A 16,582-nucleotide genomic window follows, 5' to 3' on the forward strand; every position below is an offset into this window, starting at 1 on the left:
ACCTATTCACAGTTATAAGTCTTGTGTTGCAGTTTGCCAAAAGTCACATAGGGGACACATGTCATGTGTGACAGAAAAGTAGCACTGTGCACCAGTGTCACTATCATGACACATGGTGGTGGCAGCATCATGCTTTATCATAACCAGCCAGTTACAGTTGGATGCATTCAAACAAAGCATGTTACTTGTGTTAGATTGGCCCAGTCAAATCCATTTCAGTATCCACGGCAACACGTGAAAATTGATGTTCAGTGATTCTCTCTATCATGTCTGACTCGGCTTGAGCTACCCTGCATGGGAAAATCGATAGAAAATTTGGACAATCTCGTTCTCGAAAGTATTGAGTTTAGTGGGAGTGAACACGTAACGCAAACCGCTTTTTGTTTTTGGAAAAATGGTAACAAAAATAATAAAAGAAAACATGCATCATTTCCTTAATCTTCACAGATACGTAAAACTTTGTGCGGCTCTGCATCATAATATCCCAGTAAATCTCGTTGGCGGTTTGTGGGGTAGGAATACTTTTACAGGGCACTGGGTCTGTGTAATAATATAATCTGAGACTAGTTAAGTTGTGTTATTTGAAGAAAAGTATTTATTTACAACACACATGTACACATATACCCTTCAAAGCAAAAGCACACGACTCATGACTTTGTCCTCAAAGGAATTTTAAAAGATGTGTGTCATACATGTCTGAAGCAATGGATAGTGGAAGCATTGATAACACACACTTTCACACACCCACTCTCTACAACACACACATGTTCCCAGTCACATCAATACTGTTCCACACACGCAGCACACATAAAAACTGCTGGGCTTTTATTTTAGCCCTCTGCCATTGGGACAGATGTTAGGTAGTTGTAGCTGCAGATTTAGTTAAAACTCAGGACGCAGTTTGGTGAGTGAAGAGACTAAAAGGAGCCTCATCGTTCTTCAACAACCCGCCATTTTGAATACATCGACTTGGTCGGACTTCAACAATCCTCTTCAAACAGGATGAAGGAAAGAAGTTAGATGGTTAAAATGTAGCTGAATGAGAACAATAATTGAGTTATGAACTTTAGTTCACACCAGAAAACCAGTTTTTTCTTTTTTACTTAAAACAAAATTAGCTTTTTACATGCTAGGTAGCTAGTGCTAGCTAGTGCAAGACTTAAACTTCAACTAAACAATTGGTCGTAAAGTATACTAAGTATAACTTCCAAATTCAAGTGTTTGTCAGTAAAACGTCTAAAGATCAAAACTTTTTTGACATTTAGTTTTTACTGCAGTTTAGTGAACTGAAAATAATACATTTTAGCTTAAATATTAAGTCTTTATTATCCTGGTAATTGGTCACTCTATTCATCCCCTCTTTAGTAGCTTTAGTGTAATACTCTTGTTTTAAACCCAAATAGTGGTTTATGTTTGAAGATAAGGAACTTTGAAGCACTGTTAAGTCTATATACGTTATAGTCTCATATATAGTAGGTGATGTTTTGATTCTTCTGACTTTTATATACAACAATTTTTACTTTCAGCACAAAACAGCCAGTAGAAAAAAAATCAGCAAGCCAAAAATGCTGGAATGCACTTTAGCCAAATACACATATAGTTATTTTTTCTCCACTAAGACATTTTTGCTGAACGCTAGAAGACGTGTGTATTAGAATGGACGAATGTTGGACCCAGGAAAGGGTTAACAAAATGACCTGGACTGGGCTGTTTCTAACCCAGCAGTTTTTAAGAGTGTTACTTTTACATTCTCTCCTGTCTGTTGATCAGCATTATACCATCCTAGTAAAAAACAAAAAAAACAAAAAAAAAAAACAAGAGTGGGCCGTGGCATAAATGTTGTTTTCCCAAAGCATCTGCATCGAATTATGAGAGGGAGAAAATCCATTGGGCGTGCGAAAGCGAGTGTGCCGCCATGTGACGTTAAACGCACCGATAAGACCCTGGAAAAAAAGTTCAGTTGGATACAGATGGAGAAAAAAAAACCCAACATGTCTTCTGGGTTATACTCGCAACTTCCCCATCAACCACGACGACACTAAGAGGATCTCCCCATCCTACACATATAAAATGAAAGCAGTAGAAAACGGGACGGTGGGAAAAACTTCGTTCATCTGGTCGTGAGACCAGTGGAAGTGGCATAGATTGGAGGCAAAAGAAGTGCAGCCAAATTGACGGAAACATCTGCATCTTCTGTGTCCACGAGGAAGCTGTGAGGAGCGGCAAATGAAAAAAGAAAAAAAAAAGAATCCAAGCAAAACCAACGCCTGGATCGCGGACCTTTCCGATCTTCCACAAAAGGCTGTGAGAAAGTGCGGACATCGGATTTTACTTTGTTTTAAAAATAAAAATGCAACGTGGTTCAATGCAGCTGGAGGTTGAAGAGGGCAGATTTGTTGGGGACGGTGAATGCACACACACACACACACACACACACACGCAAGCACGCGCACTCACCCACACACCCACAGATAAGAGAATCTGTAAAGAAACCAGGAAAAAAAGAGAAAAAAGTTCACATCCTTTTTTAAAAAATCTATTAGAAACAACATAATATGCAGAACAATACAATAGCATTTACAATACTTAGTTTCCCAGTTCTTGTGAGAGTCCAGCGTAATTTTACAACAGTATACAGTATATTTTTTTCTCAACTCACTTCCCAAACTAGGGCTTGATATAGTTTTATACTTTTTAATTTCATCACTCTTGCCATCTCTCCATCCAGGTCTCAATCCACTGTATTTTATTTTATTTTTTTTAAAGGGCACCTCCTCCTGTCCTTTACAGACATTGGCTTCTCTTTGGTCCACATCCTCCGTCCCAAAGAGTAGAGCGCTCCTCTTAAAAAGAAGTCTTAACATTTGCCCTCAAGAGTCGAGAATAGATCAATCGGGCACCACATTCGCCGGAGGTGCAGGCGAATCGCCCGAAAAGAGTCAATCACAATCACTTTGATGGAGGAATCCGCGTGGGGCGACTGGGCAGCAGCAAAGGGACTGAAGTCTTGTGCCAACCAGAGAACAAGAAGAAGAAGAAGATGCGGTATTCTTTCAGGAGTCAGGTCTTCCTGTACTTGGCCGAATTTTGATCAGCTCAGTTCGATTCTGGTGGGAAGATTAGAGGCAGCCATGGAAGACGTCCAGGTGACGGGCGTCAGCCAGACGAAACGGTCGCTGAGTCCGGAGTCTTGTTTTCGTTGGTTACCGGCGTCGGGAAGTCGAGGTGTGCCGTTCCTAAGCTCCACGGGCCTCTGGGAGACACACGATTCCCCTCCAGCTCTGAGGAGAGAGCATATTCAACTGATCAATACTCAATAATCTGCTTTAAACTGGCCACATCAGAGAGCACTGTAAACGACAGAAGGTGTTCAGGTTTATGTGTAAATGGCGTTTTGGGTGTAAATCACAAAGTTCTCATTCAACCAAAGCCCCTGCTTCCACAAGGTCGTAAGAAACTGGAGATGGGGAATTTTTTAAAATGGGTATTAGAGTAAAGGGGAGCAGGCAGAGAAACACTCAATGCTAAATCAGAATGAAATACATTTATTTTCTGTTGTAGCATGACAAAATGTTACAACACTTCAAAGAGTCTGCAGTACGTCAGAGTCTACCAGTAGAAACTATTTCAGCAGCAGAACTTGTAACAATAAATAATTATACTAAATGAGTTAAATAGCAATCAGTCACTAACAACAATAATCAGTCAGACAGAACCAGACATGTTCATGTTTATGCAGTTAAACATTGTCAGATTTCCTGTTGGAGTAGTTCAGTGTGCTGATGTGCACACAGCAGGTCTTGATGCTCAATTCTCATTTTTAGAAATGTGATTTTTCTCGTCATTCATTTATTAATTAAATGTGACGAATAAGACTTCTGTGTCAACGGTTTAAAGAACGCTGATGCCACACAGCAGCACAGAAGTAATAATAGACGGAAACTTTTGTGGATCGATTTTACATGCATCGGCACACAGAGGGTTCTGACGGATACAGTGAGTTAATCCTACACCCAACAGTAATGCTACTTTTAACAGGAGGAAAGGACTTACAGACCAAACACACATGATCAGCTTGAAGCGATACCAAGGCTGAGTGCATAACATTTCCTGGATAATCCGTTGAACTGGACTACGAGGTAACTCCGAATTAGCCCTAGGTATTCTCTCTAAAGAGAGACTTGTCAACAACTGAGACAGACTCTCGTAAGCAAGCCCTGAAAGCGATCCGAAACAGCCTCAAACTGGTGCAGCTTGACGGCAAACTCCCTCAGAAACATGCAGAGGGTCAAGAAGAAGTCAACAAAGGCGCTCATCCGTCTGTCAGCAGGAGGGGAGTGACCGGCCAGCGCACGTGACCGGCGTTGTTGTCAAAGCCAAAGAGCGAGAGGCGAGAGGTGCAGACGGCCGTCACCTGAGAGTGAACACCACACACACACACACACACACACCTTCACACACACATGTATACACCAGAGGACCATTACAGACGAGACAAAAGCGCAAAAGGAAAAGGATAAGGAGCACGAGAACAATAATGGTTTCCTGCCTCCCCTCATCCATCAGTTTTCAACAAAGTAGAAAAAGTGTGGCGTGTTAAAGACAAGTGTGAAATATTGTGCTAGCTTAGCTGTAGTTATTTATGTTTATAGTGGGTTCTAGTTGTTATTTTCTATGTAACAGGCACCAAATGTAAGACATAGAAAGCAGTGGGTAGTTGAAACATAAAAATGACACACCTTTAATTTTTTGTCCCCAATTATTTCAACTTTTGCTAGTGTAAAGACACAAGCACTTTTCCCATGATGTAAGTCTTCTGGTCCAGTTCTTTTTTTTTTTGCAAAAGGAGCTCGAGTTCAGTGTTATTGTACGACGAGTCGAGATAAACATCAATTCTCAATTCCTGTCAGAAATTGTTTTAGTGCCGATCTCAATCAGGCCATTCAAACAAATAAATATGCTGGACTTTAGCCAATCAGCAGCAGAATCTAACAGGTTCTTTATTTGCTATTAGTCTACATTTAGTTCCAATTGTTCCATCAGCCTTACTTCCTGCTGAAGCAAGTTTTGTATTTTATTAATTTTTTTAACCTAATAAGTGACTTTAAAGGCTTGCGCTACATTTCATGACAAGGTTTTAAGTAAGGTGGGTGGAAAAAATTTGAACATGTGGGCTGACATTTTCATATTTTCACTTCAAAGACAAAATCTTTTTGTCTAGGTTCTAGAGCAAATATCTTAGTACCCTGGAAATAACTTGCATGTAACTTTTCAGCAAGATATAAGCATTTGTTTTAAGTCAATAATTTCTTAATTTTGATGAAAAAGTACTCGCTCCATTGGTAGATGGGGAAAATGTCATTATATCTAAAATAATCTGCCAGTGGATCCAGTAGTTTTGGCCAATATTAAGGAACTATTGACTTAAAACAAGCTCCTACAATCTTGCTGAAAAGTTACTTTGTCGGTAAGTTTTGTTTTATTTCCAGTGCACTAAGATATTTGCAGAAATACTTGGATTGATTCTGTTTTTGATCCTAAAATTCAGGATTTCCAGTCAGCAAAATTGAGTCAGATTTCATAAAACCTTAACAGGTGAACTCTAACAGACTATAATACTATTGGCGCAGTCGTGTGTCTTTCCTGCATTATTTTTTTCCCACCTCAGGTTAACTAGACGGCACTGATTACTGCGGCAAACTCATGTCAAGAGGCCAATAATGCTATGAGTGCTTGGAAGAGCTCAACGTTGCTTATAGGGTTTTTCACCTAATAAGCAAATCAATACATTGAGCTGTAAGTCTCATTTCCTCGACTCTGAAAGGGGCGGGGGGAATCCACAGGGGCCGAATCAACGGGGACACACATTCACATGGACAATACAAGGGGCCACGCAAACTCCATGGGGACCTGTCTTTCCTTTTTGTTTTTTGCTGCGTTCCTTCTAGCTGCTCAATAGTCAGAGTTCCTCCACAGGAAAACAAAAAAAAATAGAAGAAGTTTTGTGTGATAGTTGGAGGGTTTGTGGGAGGGTTTAGGGAAGGGATCTTGACCCCTTCCCACCGGCGGAAGATTAACAAATTTGCGCTTAATGATTTCAGCGATGAATTCTGGGACAAAGGGTCTCCAGCCGAGACTGGCGGAGAAAGCATCCGTTCATTCAAGCGTTGTCGATTTGGGGGGTGAAGCTCCTAACGGGCGAGAACCGAGAAACAAATTCCATACTCTCTGCGTCGTAATTAATTCTTCCACTCTGTGATAATTCTCCTGAAGCCCAAAATTACAGTTTTGCGGAGGGGGGGAGGGCGCACATGGCTAATTCTGTGTGAGAGGGAAAGCAAAGAGACAGAGAAGGAAAGGAGGGAAGGAAGAAGGGGAACCGGGGTAAGGGTCATCTGAGAGTCATTCCCGTCGCAATCAAAGGCTCGGCTCGCTTCTGCTCGACTTGCTGGGCTTCATGTCTGCTGACAGGTGTATTGTTTCGCAAGGGGATATAAGCTCCGTAATCATCATTGGGTGGAAGGCATAACGCTCTCCACTAAGCAGGACTAATTGGCTTTAGTTTTAACTAATGTTGCGGTGTGACTGCCAGGCACACCTTCTGTAGCCGAGGCTCGGCACAATAACCGCTCAATTTAGCCCCTGCAGTAACAAAAACCTCAAACGCCGCTAATGAAAATTGCTTATAAAATATAATGAACCTGTGCTCTCTTAATCAAATAAGATAACGGTCCCCACTCCTCCCTCACGTAATAACCTATTAATTTAATTGGTCGTGAAAGAGTATAACACATCGCTTACTTTTAAATGACCTAGAAAAAAAAAAAAGAAAAAAAAAAGGGGGAGAGGGGAAGAAAATTCGACGGAGCTGATGAAGCTGTACGGGGGGAAAGACTAGTTTGGGGAGACGAGGCTTTTTTTTTTCTGTCATCATCCGTCTCTCGGCTCCTCTACTCTACTTCCTCTCTCTCTCTCTCCATCCGCCCCTCCCGTCTTCTTTCAGTCTACCTCGCCATCTCTCTCTCTCTCCCTCCTCTCTACTCTTCCCGTCTTTTCTGCGCTTCGCCCCGTCTCACCCAGGATTCCTCTGGTGGCCCAATTACGGGATTCAGCAGGCAAATTGAGGCTGTTTAAAGCGCGGTCTGCTGGGAAGGCGAGCAGCTGCTTGGAAAGAAAGCTGCCGAAACCGGCCCTCGTGTTTACTCACTTCACACGGAGGCGGCGGCGACGACGACAACGCGGACGAAACAAAACTAAAAAAAAACAACAAAAAAACATGTTTAGCTTCTTCTTCTTCTCCTACCTTACACTTCCTGCGTCCCGCGTGAGATGAGATCGCCGGTCTTCTGTTGTCGAGGCAGAATATATATGTATGTTTTTCCCACTACAGCGTAGGAGCCTTGTGCAGAGGGTTAATGGTCCCTATTTTTGCAAACTGAATAAGTCAAATCCATTGGTCACACCTCCGGTGACGGCATATTTAATTTGGATCTAGTCAATTAGGCCCGGCTAAGCTCCATACCCTGCTGGCTACCTCCTCCATTTTGCAGTAGTTTGTGTCCCCTCTCTGTGCCAGGAGTAATCCTATTACCATACACACACACACACACACATATACCACCATACAGGCCAGCATGGATGTACACAGGCTGACACCCACACATCAGCATGTATTTATTTCACTTAGAAACGTTGTGCGGTGGCACACACAGCAAGGGGAAAACAATGATGTTCGGCTGAGATTGGACCCGGCGCCGCTTTATCACAATGTGCGGCTGTGACACCATCCACAGCCAGTATACATCCAGAATTATGTGGGAGTCTGTTTTGCCCTGGGGCAAGAGCGAGGGAAGGGGTAAGAGAGGGAGAGAGAGAGAGGAGGGGAGTGAGAAGGAAGAAGAAGAAAAAAAAATCTAGAAAAGGTGTTGTGTGAAAGAGAAGGAGAGAGGAAAATTGACAGTGAGAAAAAGCACAATGTTGGAGCGAGCATGAGGAAGACAGTGCAGGTAGGTAGTGGTGGTGGAGGTGGTGGTGGTGGTGGAGGTGGTGGTGGTGGAGGTGGTGGTGGTGGAGGTGGTGGTGGTGGTGGTGGTGGTGGAGGTGGTGGTGGTGGAGGTGGTGGTGGTGGTGGAGGTGGTGGTGGTGGTGGGCTCCCTGTAGCTGGTTAGCATGTGTGTATTAATGCGGCTCATGCATCAACAGCAACCCGGCAGATTTATGACACTTAAGGGGCGCGCACTTCTCTCGCTCTCCTTGCACCAGCAACGACTGCTTACATTTTTGCCAATCAGTCTGTTGCCATAGTAACCTTCTACCTGCCCCCTCCCTTCCCACTAGAGGTCCCCTCCCCACACCCCTCCACCCATCTCCTGTCCCAACCCATCTTTGCCCCCTTTCCTCGTCCTCCTCGCCACATGCTAACACAAAAACAAAACAAAAAAAATAATCAGTGAACAAACAGTTTATTCTTTCATAACTTTGTCTCGATTCTGAACATTTTCTTTATTAGTAATCCGTATTGTAATATAGTATTACACTGCATGTTACTTCAAGCCTGCGTAGTTCTTCTCTCTGTTTTGTTTTGCTTCTCCGGTTTGATTTTGTAGCTTTTGGACGTGTGACAACGACACACAGTGACAGAACGTACACAAAGAGTTACACGGATGAGATGAAAGGCTCTTATCGCCGCACCGAGGGTGGGAACGCTGAAGAACAAGCAACAGCGCAAATCCGCTTGGTGGAGAACAAGAGAATGTTTGCATCTAAAACCCATTCAGACACGAAGAAAAATCAACTTCGGTTGCTTCGAGTTTTAGGTTTGAATGTGGAAACATTCAAAGACAAACGTATATTATTTTCAGTATCACTGAAAATGTCTAAGGGAAGGAAGGAATAACATACAACGCTAACACGTCATCTGAAAACAAAAGTCATTTTGTCTTTGTTTTATATCAGACACCTGTTTTAGAGAGGTCTTTTTCAATCCTCTCTCACACAGTGTGACGTCACCTCCACCATAGCACATATTTAAAAAGTGTATGATTTTTGGTGCCCTGATAAATATGGGTATAACGAAGTAGACCTAAATGATACTGATCACAATACATTTATTTTTTATTAGCAGCAGAGCCTTGAATTAAAAAAAAAAAAAACTACCCCCAATTTGAGAAAAATCTAAACTGATTGCTAAAATCTGACACTACTCCATTTTAGTTTCCACTTCGAGAAGAAGGAAGGAGCGCTCCCTGACTCTTCAAAAGTTTTTGTATCTTTTCCTTCCTCAATTCTTGGTGCAGTGCCACTACTGGCGAAGAGGTTACCAGGCTATCCAAACGGTTTGGTTTGTTTGACACAATGAACCGCTGCAGCTGAAAAAGTAACGGCAACTTTGGTCACCAACCGAACCAAGTCTACAGGACAAATCAGGTGTGAAAACAGCTTTCGATGTTTCACAGAGGTAACATCTAAAGAGTGTCAGAAAAAGGGTTACATCAGTCTAAAACCAGTTTGTTTGAAATCAGTTTGTTCTACTTACAACCCCCATTGCGTTGTGATTGGTCAGACTCGGGTAGGGCTACATGTAGTGCCACTGACCTTCCATGCCCATGTTCATGCCCATTCCACCCATCGGCCCTGGAGGACACAAAGAGGAAACGTAAAAAATTAAAAATGTGTACTCTCTAACTTAAATTTACTGTTGATTACTTCAAACAGGGAAATTGTTCAGAGCAGACCGCACTTAGCAACAGTGTGGTTTCACTATGAAGCTGATTTGACAGACAGCATAGCAACAAAGCCCCGTGGATTTGGCTGGGAGAGGTGTGTGTGGAAGTGTTTTGAGGTGGGGTGCAGGGTGGTTAAGTCGGCCGGCAGTTTATCTAAACCTGCTGACTTCGAGTGGAGGCTGAGATTGGGTTGCAGACTTGAGAGAGAATCACAGAAAACAGGGGATAGAGGAGGAGAAGAAGAGCTTAAGGACAAACTCTGGGATTAAAGCTGATGGCGTGAGAGAGGGACTGAGTTTTAAGGGGAGTGCGAGTGAGGAGGAGGATGGTGGTGTAATGTGATTGAGCACACCTGTTCTGGTGTAGCCAGGAAAGAGGGGGAGGAAACGGTGTGTGTGCATATCTTTCTAAGTGTTTTTGGGAGTGCACATCCTGCTGTTTCTACCCAAAGCAGCAAGCAGCGACTGTAAAAGTTCACAATAAGAGCTTTTCTGTCAGCATGAAGATTAAATTAAACGTCAACATGGCAGATATTGGCTGAAGAACACATCTACGTCTGAAGAAACGCAGAGGAGGACACAAAGGTTGACGAGGGCGAGGTGATGTTGGAAGGAAAACGGGTGGAAGCGAGCCAAAGAAACAGACTGAAGACAGATAGGAGGAACAACAGAGTGAAGAAAAGGACAGACACGCGGAAAAAGCCGTACCAGGTGGTCTGATTCCCATGTGCTGCTGGCCGTCCATGACGAAGCCACCCATTGGCTGGCCATCTGGATTGTAGGGAGCTCCTTGACTTACTGTGGACGCAGGAGAAGAAGAGGGAGGGAGCGGTGGGAGGGAGCAGAGTGGTCAATTAGTCCTTTTAATTAAAGCTCAGCGGACGGTGCAGGATCATCTGTTGGCTGCTGCACGCACAGGAAGACTCTGCTGTCTTTCAACGTCACTCTGCTCCATGCTGCTACGGCTAGCTGTCCGCTGTAAGCCCCTGGTGGACTTCAACGCAGATAAATGCTCTAATAGGGATCAGAATAAGAGTTTAATCTACGTTATGGCACATTTAAGACACCGACTGACTTTGGCTTGAGGGATTGACGTGTTGAAATTTTAATTTGATGCTCACGCCGAGTTAAATATAAATGTCAAGACTGCAAGATTCTGCCATGGGGCCAGGAGCTCTGAAAACAGTGGAGAAGTCTAGTTTGTCACCAAACATGTAATATATTTACTTTAATCATTTGAAAGACCAACACAAAGAGGTGGGTCGATGGGGAGGTGAAAAGAAAAGGATAGCTAGTTTGCCAGATTGGATTCAGACTTCCCTGTCTGCACTAAGGAAAACTATTTTTTTTATTTACGCTGAAATGACAAATCAATACTGTCTGAGTATTGTGATTTTAAACTGGTTTCTTATCAAATGAAAACACAGAGATTGTAAAGTTGTTGGTTTTTTTTTGTGGTTTTTTTACATTAGCGGTATACTCGCAAAGTTTTGCAACAATTTGTAGTGGCAACATCAAATGGGTCAATGAGGACACCGGTGTCGTCATGACAGCGAAGGGTTATTAAACATGTGGAGTCTTATTTAGTAATAAGGAGACTTTTGAAGACAAATTATTACACTAGATCTTATTTAGGGGTGAAGGAGTAACCTGACAACTATATATCCCGTTCTGTCCATTTCTCTGTTGAGCATTACATTGTATTAACTACTGTGTACAATTTCAATCATGAAATTTGAGATTATAAGCAGAGAAAATATGGAAAAGTTTCAAGGGACGTGAATTCTTTCGTAAAGGCTAGTAAATGTTTACCTGGCAAGATTCTTTGCAATTAAATGTAATCTTATTTGCCTGCTTAAGCAACCAACAGGTAGATTTTTAATGTCGCATGCCGGAACATTTCAAATTTCATTTTGTAAATGCAAAAACATTTCACTTATTTCATTTCGACTGTCAAGCTTGACATGTCCAGCCACTCCAATAGATATTTAATAAAAGACACGTTGGCACGTAACGCAGCAATGCTTTTAACGTAAACCTTTCGCTGCCCCCCGATGTATAATTATACATACGATCAAAGGAGCAAAATGAAATCCAGGTTGAGGCCCGATCCGGTTTTCAACAAAAGTTCATTCTTACTGATTGGTCCCAGAATCTGCTCCTATCTTAATACTTTATCTTATAAATACGGACTAAAACTGAGCGGCAAGAATATGTGAAACCTGATCCGGTTCCTTATTTTCTGCACCCCTCCATTGTTTCTGCTCCCATAGAAAGCCACTTACCTTCGATTTAGGCCGTTTGGCGGCCAGTCAAGCAAAAGCAGGACCTCGGCCCCACTGAATGCCTTTGAACTTTACTATGCCCCCCCCCCCCAATCACCCTACCCTCTCCCTTAATGCCGCCATGACCTCTCACCCCTATTACAGGTAATAAAGTTTACAGCAGTCCAAAACCAAGCCATGCACCAGGGGGACTGCTCACTCCTTCCCCCCTTGCTCCCTCGAAACAGCCGCAAATAGGGTTGAGGGAGGGTGTTTAAAGGAGTTGGGAGTTGCGGGGTGGAAGGGTTGGGGGTAAAAACAGGTCCAGAGCCAAAAAAGCCAATCAGCGGTCAAACAAAAAAAAAAAGAAACAGCCGTAGATCTCTGTAGGTTGTAGTTTGAGCCTCGGTGGAGGATTTGTTTTTGTTTTTTTCTTTTTTCCTACTATGTACCTGTTTGGTGAAAAGGGGCGGGAAGGGGTTAAGAACAAACTATTCTGAGAACACAGCTAGCTTTGTGAGCAGGACAACAAGGAGGGGGGAAAAAAGTCTCTCATTATTAACGAGAGCTGGTCGTTTCACCGCTTTGCCATTTCATACTTTAGCAGCTTTAGTTGTGTCCAATGGTGGGACTTCGTAACCATCTTGGAGATGTTTTTACTGACCACAAATCAATTCAAAGCCACCATAAGAACGTTTCATGCAAACCATGTATCAACTTGTACCTAGTTTGTCATCCAGGGGTAAATCTGACGTCAGGACTTGTCCAAATTGTTGGTAAATTGTAGGAAAGGCCAACATGTGGGTACAAAGTAGGGTTACGAATTGGCAAAGAGGTGAATACTTTACTTTTTCACTCCACATGGCACGTCAAGGTTGATTAATGGTTGCTGTTAATGTTGGGATATTTCGCCTTTTAACTTTATTGGTCAGTACAGAGGGAAGGGGGGGAATTCCCTGAAGGATTTGGACATTCCAAGAAGGGCGCATCAGTCCCGTATTTACCCACTGAGAGGCCTCCGGGTGCATGGACTCGGGCTGGTTTAAGCCTGCGCGACTTGAAAACAGTAACTATAGGAGACTTGCCTGCACGGTTTGACTGGTCGATCATGGGCTGCACTATTCTCCTCCGCGCATTAATGAACCTGCAGAGAGAGGGGAGGTGAGGAAGGGACGGAGGGGAGGATCGCAAGGGGGAGGAGGAGAGAAAAGGAAGGAGAGGAGACAAAAACACAGAAACACAGTCAGAGCTTTACTCAAAACAAGATTAAGGGGGGAAAAAAAATGCTGACTAATACCCTGAAGATCTTGGCAGGCAGCACAAAAACCACCACATTTCCAAAGTCGCCTTTTTTCTCTTTAGCAAACCATAACAGTGATAAGGAGTAATTATTCTCCCATAAGCGACGTTGAGCCCCAGTAAAGCTGCTGCAGCGCAACAGCGAAAGTCACATCTTAACTGCCTCAGTTATTAAAATAGTTGTCTTTGAACAGTCAGGGACTGGAGAACTTGTGGAAACCTGCCTAAAAACTCCCCCCCACCCCCCGAAAAAATCAAGAGCCAGCCTGAACACTGGGGTCTTTGTGGAGGCAGGATCTTCTCTCTGCGCCTGTCTGGAAACACTGCGGCCCATCTCTTTTTATCCGAGGCATTCCGCCTCCCGACGGGCTGAGATTGCTGACGGTTTAACACGCTCTGCTTCGAACACGGCGGGGTGTTGCTGACGGAGACGCGTGGCACGTTGCCTCTGGTGAGAGGCATTGTTTTTTTTTTTTTTTCCAGTGACAGGTGACCGTGTGTTACTTCTTTTAGCCTGCGCAGTTTTTGTGCACTAACCTCTTCATGACCTCCTGTAAAACTGCAGTCAAACCATTGGTATTTCTATCCTTAATAGGACACGGTCTTGAACTCTGTTCATTCTTTTTGTTACTCCATTAATGCCTAACCCCAACATCACCCTGAACTTAGCCATTGCCAGTACATAACTCAAGTCTTTCACACCTTCCCTGTAACCCTTAACCCTAGGAATCTGGTTGGGCTTTTGCTGCCTGGAAGGACTATTTCTTTTTAAAGCAGGTAAGTTATTGTATCAGAAGAAGTCTTAAAGACATAACAAGTACAACTGGGCCTGCTAAGATACAAATAAATTCTGCTGGATTGTCCCAGACATTATTGCAATAAACGATAATATTGTTGCTGTGAGGCCATTTTCAAGTACTATAATAGTAATGGCATAACAGTGCAAGAACACAGTGTCAAAAATGAATAAACGATGGAACTGGAAGACATTTTAAATATCCAACATAATGCAACAGATAAAATGAATTAAGTTTCTATTTAAAAAAAGTTGTCCTTCAAAAAAAATGGCTAATTGAGACCAAATCACCAACCTGAAGACTTTTGTCATCCAGTTTTTGGCAAAAAGGGAGAGAAAAGACAAAAACGATAAATTCTAAAAAAATAGAAACTATTGAGCTCATTTTAATTTATGTGATTAATTGATTTACTGCTTATTGCGATAACTAGAGAACAGATTATTGCTCATCTTAACAGGGCGTTATGTTTACTTTCTACATTCAAAAACAACATTGTGACACTCTGGAACTGGGATTTGGTCACCTTTAGTCTTACTGGCCTTCAGAAAACGTTTTTACGCTGGAAAACACCCCAAAGTGGCAACACAAACAAACAAACTCATTTTCAAAACAGATTCTTGCACTTTTATCACACACAAAGTCAATGCCTCTCCTACATGTATTCACACCTATTAATTGTGCATGTTCACATAGGAACCGATCTGGCCTCGGTCAGCCTGACCCCTTCTGAAATGACCCCTTGGCCTGTCATGACCCCAAGGAGAGAGGACTCTCGGGGGGCTTCTGACTTGATTTATGTGTTCCTGCTGTTGCCCGACCGGACACTCCTGTTTCATCTCTGAAAGGGGAGGGAGGGGCATTAACCGAACTTAAGGGGGGGAACAATGGTAGTGGGAGACTTTTTTAAAAAGCTGGAAAATGAAACGTTTATGAGCTCAGGGTTTGGGCGAAAAGGGGAGGAAAGAGACAAAGGGACGCAAACATGCCGCATCTGTTTGGACCCCGAAGAGCGAGGGGAACTCCCTTGCTTTAAATTTCTTTAATATTCCCTCATCAGAAGTGCTTTTGTGTTCCTCCTCGGGTTTATGGTTTGAAGACGGACCTGCAGGGAGTTAGGGAGACAGAGGATGGCAAAGCTAGTCAGTAAAAAGAAAGATTAACAGCCTTATTGTTTGCTGGTATTTTCTTTACAACTGTTATGTCCTTCATTGCAAAAACACAAAATACCAAGTGTTTTTGGCCTACCGTATTTTCACGACCATAGAGCGCACCGTACTAAAAGGCGCAGTCTCAGTTTTGTGTGCCATTACTGTATTTAACACACACATAAGGCGCACCGTGTTATAGGGCGCGGGTTTTACATCAACAAGCATACAAGTGTGTATTTAAAAATAGAGTGGAAGCAAAACTGATTTTGGTTGTGCTTTATTTAAGTATTAATTACAAAGTACTAACATCAATCATCAATGTTTTACCGGTAATGTCATCAGTCAAACCCCTCGAAGTCCTCACTTTCCTAGGCTATATATATTGTAGCGTAACTCGCCCGCCGCTGCCTTCCACTCTTGGTGAAACTGTGGTCTCCATCGGTCATCCATCGCCCCCACGCCGCTCGCAGCCTGACTTTGAACGGCCGGTTGACACCGATGTCCAGCGGTTGTATTTCCTTTGTCAGGCCTCCCGGAATGACAGCAAGCTCAGAGTTCATTTGCTTTACTTGTTTTTTGACATCGGGTGTGAGATGGGCACGCATGGAGTCACAGACCAACAGCGATGGTGATGCGTGGAAAAAACCACCTGGTCTCTTTACATACACCACCCTCAGCCACTCTTTCATCATTTCTTCATCCATCCAGCCCTTTTCATTAGCCTTAATGATGACCCCTGCTGGAAACTTCTCTTTAGGCAAAGTCTTTCTCTTAAAAATCACCATAGGCGGCAGTTTCTGTTAAGCACAACAGTAAACGAAGACTTTTAGCGTATCTGTGGAGGTCCCTTCTTCCACCGTGTGACTCACCGGGATGTCGAAAGTGGCCTCGTCCATGTTAGTGATGTGGCTGGGCTGGATGTGTTTGTCGGCTGATGTGTTTGCGGCAGTAGGAGCGAAGGCGCCAGCTTTTCATTATAATCCGCTGGAAGTTGCTGCGCTACCGTAGTCCTGGTCCGGATGGAAAAATGGCACCGTTTCATGAAACGAAAGCACCAAGACGGACCTCAGCTGCGTCTTCTTGACCTGTCGGAGCTCGTTTTTCAGCTTCCTCCACTTGCGAACCATAGATTCATTAATCTTAAATTCTCTTGCGGCTGCACGATTCCCATGTTCCTCCGCGTAGCTGATGGCCTTCAGTTTAAGCTGAGCTTCATATGCGTGTCTCTTCGCCATTTTTAGGGGTTGTTAAAACAACAATGTTCTGCATAACGCACATACCCGTTCTTTTATACACAATCCACGCCCACTTCACCCTTTAACGTTCTCATGGTGTTCCCTAATACGTCCG

General features: G+C 43.2%; 1 protein-coding gene across 1 annotated transcript in view; it reads right to left on the bottom strand.

Moving 5' to 3' along the window:
• Positions 1–567: 567 nt before the first annotated feature.
• Positions 568–16,582, bottom strand: part of LOC122842958 (homeobox protein Meis1) — a 114,188-nt gene continuing 98,173 nt past the window's right edge. The window contains exons 10-13 of the mRNA XM_044137292.1: positions 13,074–13,132; positions 10,433–10,522; positions 9,536–9,633; positions 568–3,281 (exon numbers count right to left, since the gene is read on the bottom strand). Coding sequence (XP_043993227.1) covers positions 9,575–9,633; positions 10,433–10,522; positions 13,074–13,132 — 208 coding nt within the window. The 3' untranslated portion in view covers positions 568–3,281; positions 9,536–9,574. The remainder of the gene's footprint in view (positions 3,282–9,535; positions 9,634–10,432; positions 10,523–13,073; positions 13,133–16,582) is intronic.

Source organism: Gambusia affinis, linkage group LG13 (genome assembly GCF_019740435.1).
Source record: "Gambusia affinis linkage group LG13, SWU_Gaff_1.0, whole genome shotgun sequence".
In the NCBI taxonomy this organism is placed as follows: Eukaryota; Metazoa; Chordata; class Actinopteri; order Cyprinodontiformes; family Poeciliidae; genus Gambusia; species Gambusia affinis.